This window comes from Lissotriton helveticus, chromosome 10 (assembly GCF_964261635.1).
Source record: "Lissotriton helveticus chromosome 10, aLisHel1.1, whole genome shotgun sequence".
Classification (NCBI taxonomy): Eukaryota; Metazoa; Chordata; class Amphibia; order Caudata; family Salamandridae; genus Lissotriton; species Lissotriton helveticus.
In genome coordinates this window covers 228,928,913-228,942,184 of record NC_136071.1, presented here as the reverse complement: position 1 = coordinate 228,942,184, position 13,272 = coordinate 228,928,913, and the positions used below count along the sequence as shown (strand labels likewise).

General features: G+C 46.7%; 1 protein-coding gene across 1 annotated transcript in view; it reads left to right on the top strand.

Annotated features, from left to right (window-relative positions):
• Positions 1-13,272, top strand: part of MYO15A (myosin XVA) — a 1,426,381-nt gene that overhangs the window by 1,277,697 nt on the left and 135,412 nt on the right. The window contains exon 59 of the mRNA XM_078662701.1: positions 5,413-5,573. Coding sequence (XP_078518827.1) covers positions 5,413-5,573 — 161 coding nt within the window. The remainder of the gene's footprint in view (positions 1-5,412; positions 5,574-13,272) is intronic.

The following is a 13,272-nucleotide window of genomic DNA, read 5'->3' as shown; positions in this document are numbered from 1 at the left end:
TGGTGTTGAATAGGGCAGCCAAGGCCTTGGCTTTTGAGCTCCCTGTCGTGGCAGTGAGGACTAACTTCCTCACTGAGGTGCTCAAATCGCAGGCAAGCTCCTCGGAGCCTGTACTGTCGTTCAATGAAGCTCTCACTAACGTTCTGTTGGGCACCTGGTCCAAGCCCTCCACAGGCCTCCCTGTGGAACGGAACGTGGCTTGACGCCACCGCCCAGCTCGGGGCGACCCTAGCTTCCTGTCCATTTACCCCACCCCTAGAGCCTGGTGATCCAGGCCTCTACATCCCAGACCGCATTCCCGACCACTCCTCCGGATCGGGGATCCAAAAGGTATGATCCGTTTGGGAAGAAACTGTTCTCCTCCTTGAGTTTGGGGCTGCGGTCTGTCAACACCACCTACCTTTTGGGCCGTCACACCCACTCTCTGTGGGATACGGTTGTGGAGGTGCTGCCACAGTGCCCGGAGGAGGTCCAGGCAAAGCTCGCCCAATCCCTTGTGGAAGGGCGGGATGCAGCACGCTATTCAATACGGTCTGGACTCGACACAACTGACTCACTGGGTAGGGCGATTGCAACAACTATGGCGGTTCGCCGCCACGCCTGGCTGAGGTCAGCCAACTTTTCAGGGGATGTCCAGGCCACCCTCATGGACATGCCCTTTGATGGCCGTCACCTCTTTGGCGACAAGGTGGATAGTGCGCTGGAGTGTTTCAAGGACTCCAGGGCTACGGCCAAGTCCTTGGGCCTAGGCCAATGCCAGAAAACTTCCGCTTTTCGCTCCTTTCTTGGCCAAGGGAGGGGCGCCCCCACACGTCCAGCCATCCACAGACCGCAGACCCAGGCTCAACGCGGTCGCGGACGTGGTTACCTCCATGGCGGTACCGTGGGACACCGGCAGGGTCAGTCCACACCCGCCCCTGCAGCATCTGCCTCTAAGCCTTCCTAGTCCGGCATTTCAGGCCCATTCATCGCCAGTGGGGGGCAGGGTCCGCCATCACCTCCAGGGGTTTCAGTCTTCCCCTATCGCGACGATTGGTTGTTGAAGGCGGGCTCGCCCCAGACAGTCATCTCCCACCTCCAGACTACGGCCGACCTCCTGCACTCGCTGGGGTTCTCCATCAACGTGCCGAAGTCACACCTGTGCCCCTCTTAGAAGCTCCTTTTCATCGGAGCGCTTCTAGACTCAGCGCAGTTTCGGGTTTATCCCCCCGATCAGCGGGTTCGGGATATTCAGGCTCTGATTCCGATCTTTCAGCCTTTATCCAGAGTCTCGGTCAGGTTGACGCTGCGGCTCCTGGGGCTGATGGCCTCCTGCATCCTTCTGGTGCATCACGCCAGGTGGCGGATGTGGGCTCTGCAGTGGGACCTGAAGTTTCAGTGGGCACAGCATCAGGGCAACCTGTCAGACCACATCCTGATCTCGGAGGGCACTGCGAGCCAGTTGCAGTGGTGGCTCACAAACCGTGATTGGGTCAGCGGCAGATCTTTCTCCCTTCCCCAACCGGAGCACGTAGTAGTGACAGATGCGTCCCTCCTGGAATGGGGGGCCACATGGGAGAGAGGGAGATCCGAGGCCTCTGGTCTCCAGCGGAGTCCTGGCTCCATATCGGCCTTATGGAGCTGCGGGCGATCCGTCTTGCACTGAAGGCATTCCTTCCCTCTGTCCGGTGAAGTGTAGTGCAGGTGTTCACGGACAACACCACCGCCATGTGGTACTGCAACAAACAGGGCGGGTGGGGTCGTGGACCATCTGTCAGGAGGCTCTGCGCCTCTGGACATGGCTGGAACACCAGGGCTAAACTGCTCTGTAAGTGTAGGCTAGCACACCTTAATTATCCAAAAGCTAGTATCTCTATTGCTGTTCCTCTATTGATTAGTGAGCAGTCTCATTTGGGGATTGCCCAACCCCCTTATCTGAGATTCTCTGTCGAGGCCAGGTGTCACCTGGTCTATGAGATGCTCAACCCTAGTCCCTAAGGTTTCAAAATATTCAAGGAAAATCGAACCTATAGTTATCAATGTGTGAACAAAAATAATGAAATTCAATCAAAGACAATATTTGCAATGTTTCTTTTGAATGTAGCGTATGATGCTACCATTCTTTACTCTGAATATTTATGCCAGTGAAAACAAAATTTACATTTGCTCAATTGCATTATCAGAATTGTGTCCGAAACAATAAATGATGAAAAATTTCCATGGTAAGTCAAAACATTATTAACTTAAAAACCCCAATGCATTTCGGGTCTGTGTCTACCCTTCTTCAGGGGAAACAAATAATAATGCTGATTTCAAATTGTTTTCACAATATTCATGATTTCTCTTTTGAGGTTCGTCGTGGCTGTGTTTATGAGGTCCGGTCCAAAGGCACTACAAATAATATGCATAAAAAAGACATGTATTAAATAACTTTGAGTTTGTGGATTACTATTTACATTACAAAAAGACTACGGGGATGTTTGCACATGCGGGGGTGCCCGGTGAGTGGAGGTTGGGTATTCACCTTATCAATGTGACCTAAACTCCCCGGTGAAATAAAGACTCGGGAATAGCCTACTCACTTTGATTTGAACAGGAAACCACCAGAGAGTACGTAACGAACAAGCCTGACTCCTCGGGTTGAACTCGGTGCACCCTACCAAGTGTAAACGAATAGTTAAACTATCTGTAAGCCATACTGCACTGTGCCACCTCTAATTCAAGTTAAAATGAGGTCATACCTTTCTGGGGAGATATGAGTCTATGTTCTGCGATGTCGTTTTTCGTAACCAACTGCACGGCGATTCTCGTGTTCTGTACGATTAATATACTCAACACGCCGTGAGGCCGCGCTCACGTTCCTTGCCTGTGAGTATTTTTCGGAAAAACCTTAAGTTAGTCACGTCCTGTTTATGCGCCCCATGGCCACAAGGGTGATATCTATGAGTTAACTCCGATTACCTTCAGGAATATTAGTGCGGGTTAACATCCAGCGAAACGTCTGCTGTATTCGTTTCCCTTCCGTGTCTCACTGAGTAGACACGCCCACGACGCTATGCGTGGCTTAAGTACCTCCCTTCATCAAAAATAACTTTATTGAGACTGCCGACAACCGCTAGATGCTCGGCATTGCTCTCCAAGATTCAGCCGTCCTAAGATAGGGCTGATGATGTTGCATTGTATGTCACAAAACGGTTCCAAGTTAAATCCGAAACCATTTCTGTATTTTCGTTTCATGCTGAGAGGGCTTAATTAATATGAGAACCCTATTGTCTACAGAATACAGGGCGTCACCCTGGTGGTTCAACACCTGACAGGTATCCTGAACGCCAGGGCGGACGAACTCAGCTGCAGGTGCATGATGGATCACGAATGGCGTCTGAACTCGGAAGTGGCGCAAGGTCTCTTTCAGCAGTGGGGAGAGCCTTGGTTAGATCGATTCGCCACCGAAGAGAATGTGCAATGTCATCAGTTCTGCGCGTTGGAATTTCCAAGGCGGCACTCACTCGGAGACGCTTTTCGTCGCAAGTGGAGCTGCGGTCTGTTGTACACCTTTCCGCCTATACCGCTTCTGCCCAGAGTGCTGAAGAAGATCAGGCGAGACTGGGCCCAAGTCATCCTTGTGGCTCCGTACTGGGCACGAAGATACTGGTACCCCCAGCTACTCAACATGTCAGTCTATCCCCCGATTCGTCTGCCTCTTCAGGAGGATCTTCTGTCGCAGCAGCAGGGGACGGTCCTCCACGCGAACCTGTCCAGTCTCCACCTCCATGCGTGGAGATTGAGCGGCCACAGTTGAGGCCATTTGACTTACCTCCTGAAGTCTGTGATGTGATTCTGGCAGCCAGGCGTCCCTCCACAAAAATGGCATACGCCTGCAGGTGGAACAAATTTGTGGATTGGTGCACAGCAAAGGCTGTGGATCCACTCTCTGCCCCCTTTCAGAGGTTCTCATCTTCCTTCTGTCTCTTGCCCAGCAGGCTCTGCTCTGGGCACTCTCAAGGGCTACCTCTCGGCCATTTCAGCCTTCTTAAGGCTTCCTGACCAGCCTTCTCTTTTCAAGTCCCCTGTTGTAAATAGATTCTTGAAAGGCATCACACACATGGGTACTCCTGTTCCCTTTGTGATGCCTCAGTGGGACTTGAATCTTGTTCTGACTTTTCTGATGTGCGCTCCCTTTGAGCCACTTCATAACTCTCCTCTTTGTCTTCTGACTCTTAAAACTGCATTCCTGGTTGCCATCACCTCTACCAGGAGAGTGAGTGAGCTCCAGGCTCTATCTTCAAAGCCTCCTTTCCAATCTGTCCATCCGGACAAAGTTGTTCTGAGGACTCGTCCTTCTTTCCTGCCCAAGGTAGTCACAGCCTTTCACATCGGGCAGTCTATCACCTTGCCCACCTTCTTTCCGCCTCCGCATCCTTCGAAGGAGGAAGAGAGGCTACACTGTCTGGTTCTAAAACGTGCGCTCTCCTTCTATCTAGATCGCACACGCCAGTTCCGGGTGGACAACCAGCTCTTTGTTGGTTACGTGGGTGCTAAGAAGGGACGGGCGGTGCACAAGCGAACCATCTCTCGGTGGGTCGTCTTGTGCATCAAGGTATGCTACTCCTTGGTGAAAAAGGAGCCTCCTGTTGGGCTGCGCGCCCATTCCACTCGGGCCACGGCGGCTACTACTGCCCTGGGTCGGGGAGTCACCTTGCAGGACATCTGTCAGGCAGCTACGTGGGCCTCGCTGCACACGTTCGCTAAGCACTACTGCCTGGACAGCCAAGTCTGGGGAGATGGCTTTTTCGGCCGTTCTGTTCTCCAGGGTTTTCTGGTGTGATCTTGGTTTGCAGACCTACCACCGGGGTTGGCATTGCTGGGGTATCTATTCTAAGGTAAGGAATCTAACACTAACGTGTTTCTTTCAGATGCACAAGTTACTTACCTTCGGTAACGATATATCTGTAAGAAACATTAGTTAGTGTTAGATTCCTTACCGCCCCACCCATCCTCCCCGTTCTGCGAACTGATATCTGGGGTTAAGGACATCCCTATCAAGGCCCTAGTTTCATGGCACCAGTGTCGGTTTCTATCATGGCTCTGCGTTACTGGCGTGGAAAGCTATCTACAGATCTGACGTCAGCGCACGAGGGCGGTGTCTAAGTACTCCGACGACGTCATCCTGGCGATCACGACGCCGACGCCGGACGCGGGGCCGCATACGACGCCTAGCGACGTGCAGGGGTACTGCTGACGAAAACTTTCCGGATCCAGTCTGACGCCTGGGGATATTCTAAGGTGAGGAATCTAACAATAACTAATGTTTCTTACAGATATATTGTTACCGAAGGTAAGTAACTTGTGCTTCTACTCTTAGGATTTGTTTAGAGTTATTTTTATTTGCCTGCTGAGTAATTGATATCAAAATGCTTTTTTCTTCATTTAAAGGTCAAAATGTTCGGCCTTTGAATAAGAAGGAGTACATTCTTGACGTGGCCACAGAAATGGAGCAGGTGGATGGAAACTATATGTTCTGGTTTCGGCGGGTAATCTGGACTCAGCCACTGAAGTTTGAGAGCGAGCTCTATGTCACCATGCACTATAACCAGGTAATCCCCTGGGCTATGTGGGCTTTTTTGTAAAAGAAAGTGCAAACTTAACTGTGTCAAGGTAGGTGCATAAAATGTTAGTGTTTGATTATGTACTTTGTTAAAGGTATTGGCGTGAGTCAAGCATAGACTACATTTCACCCTCCCCTAAACAAGTGTGCTTGCCCGGCACAGTACATGTTTATGCCAACGACCCTCAACATAGAGTAAACAAATGTACTTAAGTCCATTCTGATCTTTAATGTTCATCTTATTTGAGATGGATACAAAAGATTGCGCCAATCCAATCCCGTTGTGACATGTGCCACCTGCCCCTGACATCTGCAATGCACCCACAAAGTAATTTTGTATAGTTTGTTGATAATTCAAGTCTTTGCTGAAGACCTTCAATATCTGTAATAATGTCTAAATGTAAAGCTGCAAAGAAGGCATTCAATTCTGTCTTCTACTCCAATTCCCTGATCTTCTAATCGCACATGTAGTGTTTTAAGTTGTTGCCTCTTTCCCATTCCTTTGGGTCTGAGGGAGCTTCAGGGGCTTGAGCCGCTAGCTGGCCAACCAACTCTTTGGCACTCAATAGGTCAATTCTGGCAGGTCTAATTTGCTGAAATATATCCAGCCCAAAAGCCCAGAAATTCGCAAAACTGACACAATTTGATGTGTTAAAAACCATTGTATGCCTTATTTTTATGCTGAAAACTGAGAATGGGATGTAGTGGAAGCAAGATGGCGGATTGAAGACGCCGCTTAGAGGACGCACCCGTGTGAGCCCTGAACTCTGGAAGATACTGGCGTTCGCGGATCAAAACCATCGGCTAGGTTGTCCGTTGCTGGTTATGTTGCTGGTTATGTGAGGCTTTGCGGCAATATAATGAATAAACGAGAGAATAAACGAGAGAAATGAAATAAAATGAAAAATGAAAAACGAAAGAAAATGAAAACTCCCGCACCTTCAGAAGAGGCTTCCGTGATTGTGGTTCCGTGATCGTGTGAGACTCGCTGAGTTTCTGAGCCGCGTAGCCGTGTTGCCGCTGGGGGACTACCACTGAGCAGCTGAGTTATCGCTGCCGCAGCTGCTGCTGATTTGGTATTCTGAAACGTGAAGATAGGAAGAATACAGGCTCTGCAGCGAAAGTACATAGAAACGAAAATCACTGCCCCTCAAAAGTGGTTTCCGTGATTTTGTGATACTCACCAAATTGCCGAGCCGTGCTGCTGCTGCTAACTGCCGCTGGGGTTCCTCTGAGTTGCCACAGCTGCTGCCGATTTTTTGCTCACATCTTGCCGCTTGTCCGCTTGCTGCCTTGCTTCGGTGGTTTGATTGTGCAGCTGTGAGGAGGCCGCTACTACTGACGGATTCGGACGTGCTGGGGCAGGCAAGGTGCTCGGCGTGCTCGAGGTCTTGGTGGAGCCGGATTGGAGGGGGCTGGCTATCGAGAAACGGCGGCTGGGTGCCGTGAGAGAGACTTACCATTCGCTGTTTGGGGAGAATATAAATTGCCTTGATGACACGAAAGAATCCGGTGCGACACAACAGGATGAAAGCTGTCCCCGATGAGAGCGCAGATGAAGGAGCAGCGCTGGTTCTCAAACCAATTAAACCAATTTCGCCTGCAATAGTTGCAAGGATGCCACGATGTACCGCTAAGCCTCCTGAAAACAAGCATTTGCAATGCAATGGTCTCGGCATCATTAAAGGTAGAGCAATTGGCATTGCTCATGACATTTCTTTTTTTTCCTTTAAATCATAAATAAATGGCATTGTCATTTACATTGCCAATACACAGCACTCTGCACTAAACAGCACACACCACTCTGCACCTGCACTCACTGCTCTGCACACTCACTCTGCACACTCACTACTCTGCACACTCACTACTCTGCACTCTGCACTCACTACTCTGCACTCTGCACTCACTACTCTGCACTCACTACTCTGCACTCACTACTCTGCACTCACTACTCTGCACTCACTACTCTGCACTCTGCACTCACTACTCTGCACTCTGCACTCACTACTCTGCACTCTGCACTCACTACTCTGCACTCACTACTCTGCACTCACTACTCTGCACTCACTACTCTGCACTCTGCACTCACTACTCTGCACTCTGCACTCACTACTCTGCACTCACTACTCTGCACTCACTACTCTGCACTCTGCACTCACTACTCTGCATTCACTACTCTGCACTCACTACTCTGCACTCACTACTCTGCACTCACTACTCTGCACTCTGCACTCACTACTCTGCACTCACTACTCTGCACTCACTACTCACACTCACTACTCTGCACTCACTACTCTGCACTCACTACTCTGCACTCACTACTCTGCACTCACTACTCACACTCACTACTCTGCACTCACTACTCTGCACTCACTACTCACTACTCTGCACTCACTACTCACTACTCTGCACTCACTACTCACTACTCTGCACTCACTACTCACTACTCTGCACTCACTACTCACTACTCTGCACTCACTACTCACTACTCTTCACTCACTACTCTGCACTCTGCACTCACTACTCTGCATTCACTACTCTGCATTCACTACTCTGCACTCACTACTCTGCACTCACTACTCTGCACTCACTACTCTGCACGCTGCACTCACTACTCTGCACTCACTACTCTGCACTCACTACTCTGCACTCTGCACTCACTACTCTGCACTCACTACTCACACTCACTACTCTGCACTCACTACTCTGCACTCACTACTCACTACTCTGCACTCACTACTCACTACTCTGCACTCACTACTCACTACTCTGCACTCACTACTCACTACTCTGCACTCACTACTCACTACTCTGCACTCACTACTCTGCACTCTGCACTCCCTACTCTGCACTCTGCACTCACCACTCTGCACTCACTACTCTGCACTCACTACTCTGCACTCACTACTCTGCACTCTGCACTCACTACTCTGCACTCACTACTCTGCACTCACTACTCTGCACTCACTACTCTGCACTCACTACAGCTTCCTTCCACAGCTAGAACTAGTGCATAATGTCAAAACAGAGAAAACAAGGAAACACACTGAAGCTGTCTGTACCACGCAAAGTTCACATTTCGAGCAGCATGTGTTAAATCACGCTTTAGACTACTTCTCTACTCAAAAGTAGTACATTTCCTTCAAAAAGATAAAAATATGACATGCAAACAGTAATGCCGAAACAAACTGTTCAGCATGGGTTCTGATTTACATGAAAACATTAATTTCACTTAAAATAATAATAGTTTTTAGCTAAATTAAATTTACATTTGCATTTAGGGCATATTCACATATTTTTAGTAAATTTAAATGAATTTATTTTCTCATGTACGTTATCATAACCAATGCTATACTATAGTGTACTACGAGATTATTTTGGATTGGTATTATTAGTTGGCTTTAATAGTACAGTACTTAACAAGAGAAACAGTATTTTGGAGTAAAAAAATAAATCAAACATTGCAGTATTTTAATAATGGGATCTCATTAGGAAATAGTTTGGGAAGTGGAATGATAAACTAATTGTAATCCAAAAAGTAACAGTAACACTAAAAGAAATCACTCACAATGTTTCTTCACTTTACTTTTGCATTAGTGTTCACTTAGCACCTAATATTTTTTGACAAAACAGAAAATTTAAAATATTCACAATAGACTACCTCTGTCCTGTTCCTCATCTTCAAGTTGCCCACCCCTCTCAACTCCTCTTTTTTAATACTGTTGAATAATGGAAACCGAAAGCAAAGAGTTATTACTGCAATAACCCAAAGACTACACCAAGAATAACTATAATTAAATTAACTATTATCAAAAGTAAGATGTATTTTAAAGTAAATGGGAACTAAAGATGTGCAAAAGAAAATCACGAACTGATAAAGTTGTAACATCTGAACATCTGTGAGAGGAAGAGTAAATGAACAGATTTAATTTAGGGATCTTACACAATTAAAGATATACAGGAGCAAATGTGTTCAGTTGCAAAGATGCTAATACAATATATTTATCTACAATAAAATCAGGCTCTACTAAAAACCTCCCTTTCCCTACCATCACCTAGATGAAATCTTTACCACGTGCCCCATGCGCTTGGACAGACCACGAACATAGAATTTACACAAGAATTGAAAAGAAAACACATAAAAAGATGCTTAACTAGAAAATCTTTCTACAGCATAATACATTTTAAAGTCCAGGGAACGTAAATAATGTAGGTTGCGCAGAAACTCTAATGGGGATGACAACCATAGACTCCATATGCCTTTTTACAATAATGTATCGAATTATCAAACATATTTCATTACCGAAAACAAATGCTGGAGATCTGTTTCAGAGAAATTAAGAACACTCTCAGAGCATCAAAAGCTAAGACACTTGGACTTTGAAAGAAATGTCAGTGGCAGATGGACACGCTTTCATTTAGCAGCCAAATATACAATAACTCTTACTGCCCCCGGAATTCCGCCGCGGCTGCACCGGAAGTCAGGCAAGGTCGCCTGTGACGGGGGCGGAGCCGCATCCGGACCGGAAGAGGAGGCAGGCGGAGGAAATGCGTGGAGCGGCCCGGGGCTCCTGCGAGCGTGGAGAGCCCCGGGGCCGACAACAGGACGTTGCACGCGTGTTGCGGGGCTCCCTTGACCAAGAGGGCGTCCCGGGATAGGAGCCGCAGCGTCAACTCTCCCTGCCGGTGCGGAGAGCGGAGTCCCCCAGATTACCACAGTAAGTTAAAGGGGAGAGGGGGGGCCGGTGCGCGTGTGTGTGTGTGTGTGTGTGTGTGTGTATATGAGTGGGGGGGTTCTGTATGTATGTGCGTGCGTGAGCGCTTCTGTTTCTATGTATGCGTGTGTTGTGTGGGAGCCTCGTGCAGCGCTCGTACTAATGCGCGTGCCAGTTTAGATTCGCCTGCGCGCGGCCAGGAGTGTCTCCTGGGAAGCACGCTCGGTGACATAAGATCTCGGCGGAGACGCGCTTCCGCGCGTCATTAGCCGAGACGACCTAAAAACGATGACACAGAGAGACAGAGCGGTAAGCAACCTACTCTCCCATTTTCTTCTCCACCTACAATGTCCTTGACACCTTCTAAAGACAGTAATGACAGTAAAGACAGCAAAGACAGTAAACTTTTGCTAACCCCAAAAAAACAAAGATAAGAAAAAAGAAATATCTACTAAAAAGGTCTTAATTAACAATGGTGGGTTAAATGCTGCAGGGTGCTCTTTACCTGTTGTCGAGATCGCTGCGACTAATATTGATACTAATAATTCAGCGGGGTTTCTGCATCTGCTGCATCTGCTGCGTCTAAAGAGCATCCAAACGCCAGGATGGATGAGACTGAGGTGTTCACAGAGGACCAGGGGGTGCCAGATGGGGCAATTAGAGTCAACAGAGTGCTGATTGTGGAGCCGGAAGAGGAAGAAGAGTTTGAAATCTCTTCAGAAAATAGTACTTCTCAATCCTCCAAATATTCAGACTCAGCTAAACCTACTAAACCTATTAAACCTGGTATTAATACTATTGCTGGATTTTCAGGTTCTATAGGGCCTACTATAAGAGTGGCCGAGGTGACAACAAATATGGCAGTGGTTGATGTTACCGAAGGCACTATGGAAGTCATGTCTGAAAATACAACTATTTCCCAAATACTAACTTCTCTTTCAAGAACCCCATTTGAAGTACTAGCACCAGTACAAAGATCTGCACTTGCACTTGCATTAACACCTCCACCTCCACCTATACCAACACAAATTATATCAGATTTAACCTTAGGAGAACAAAGGATTGATAGTGATGGTCTCGAGCTGTCAGAAGAGACACAAGAGAATGACTCCAATGACGAATATGAGGAGGTTCTGGAGGAAGTTGGTTTGACAAAAAAGACTGCTCTATAGCTCCTATATCTCAAATAGGACATAGTAATCTCCCGGGCGTCAAGAGAAAGGGAAAGTTACAGAAAAAAGCAAAGAAAAATGGGAGAAAATTGAAACCCGCAATATTAACTACTACATTAGTATCAACAACCACTGGAGGAAAATGTATTAAAGACCAAACTCCTTTGCTTAAATGGATGCAACCTAGAGGGGGAAATAAGAATACTGATTTGTGCTTCTCAGGAAATATTTCTGCTGAAATTGATATCTCAAAAAATTTGCTAAATTCCCCCTCTAAAATTGTGGACTTACTAGAGATAGATGAAGATGCAAACTCAGAGGCTCCAGAAACATTCTTAACTCTAGCCTCCCCTGATATAAATCTACGCTCTCGAAATACACAACTGAATTCTAAAAACAAAGATAAAGATAAAGATAAACTCTATGATGGTATCAACTCTGCCTGCGGGATCCCGCCTGTATCTGTGCCAATGCTACTTCCTACATCTTCTAATCCGTCTAATATATCCTCAGATGCCTCCTCCCTGGATTTAATATTAAAAACGTTATTGATACATCGCCAAGAGACGCAGCAACATTTTCTTCAACTAAGGGAAGATAATCTGAAGGTCCATAACTGTCTACAGGAAGTCACTACTAAACTTAATGGCGTCACAAAAGAGATTGAAGTACTACAACAATGAGTGGTTGAAGTGGAGGAGACGCTAGTTACTACTACAGCCCAAACAGATCAACATAATGAGGATATAGGGTCATTAAAAAACAAAGTCGAAGAATTAGAAAATAGACAGAGACGACAGAATCTGAGACTTTTTGGAATTCCTGAGGGGTCAGAAGGGTCAGACGCCAGGACATATTTGGTTAAATTATTCCAAAAGGCATTTCCCGACCTCTCCGACTGGGATTGGGATTCCCAACTTCAGCGGGTTCATAGACTACCTATAATTTTGAAGAATAAAGAGAGTAAATATCCACGACCGATCATGATATACTTTGGTAATTATCTGCTAAGACAAGCGGTCTCTATCAAAGCTAGACCGAATACTCCAGTGACAATAGACAATATAACTTTTTTTGTTAAATCTGATCTTAGCAAGATCACGATGGATAAAAGATGGGGGCTGCGTAAACTAATTGATCCTTTTAAATCCCGGGGGGCAACAGTTTACCTTCAAGAACCTGCTTGCCTCAAAGTTATGCAAAATGGTCATACTTACTTTTTTACTGAGTTAAAGGAGGCTGAGCAACTTCTAGCCAAAATGGATTCACAAACTTAATAATGAGAAGATAATAAAGAGAAGAAGAGAGAGAGAATGATATGGATGGGACAGATGGGAGGAAGAGAAGGGTAGGGGGGGAAGAAAAAAAATTTAAAAAAAATGCTGCGAGTCCGAATACTACTATATATGCTAAATCATAAGGGCACCTGGTTTTGGTTTTTTTAATTTTTTTGTATGATAATAATACGGAGGGATGGGGAATGCGGGAAGACCTCTCTGAATGGCTGCCCCCTGAACGGCAGCAGAAGATAGAGGTATGCTTCCGGGTAGGTACTGGGAGGGTGGGGTCGGGTTGGGAGATAGGGTTGAGAGGATCAGGGGAAGAAACTAAGGCGGGTGGAGTTTTGGCTTGGGGTGGGGTTAAAAAAGGGGGAACATTTTTTATTGCAGGAAGTAAGGATTGTTTAGGTGTTCATAAAATATATTTGTTTCTATTAATAACATTTTGTGCGCAGAGGATAGACAATTGTATGATTATAGGAAATGTCCAAAATTAGACTTTTAGTTTGGAACGTTGCTGG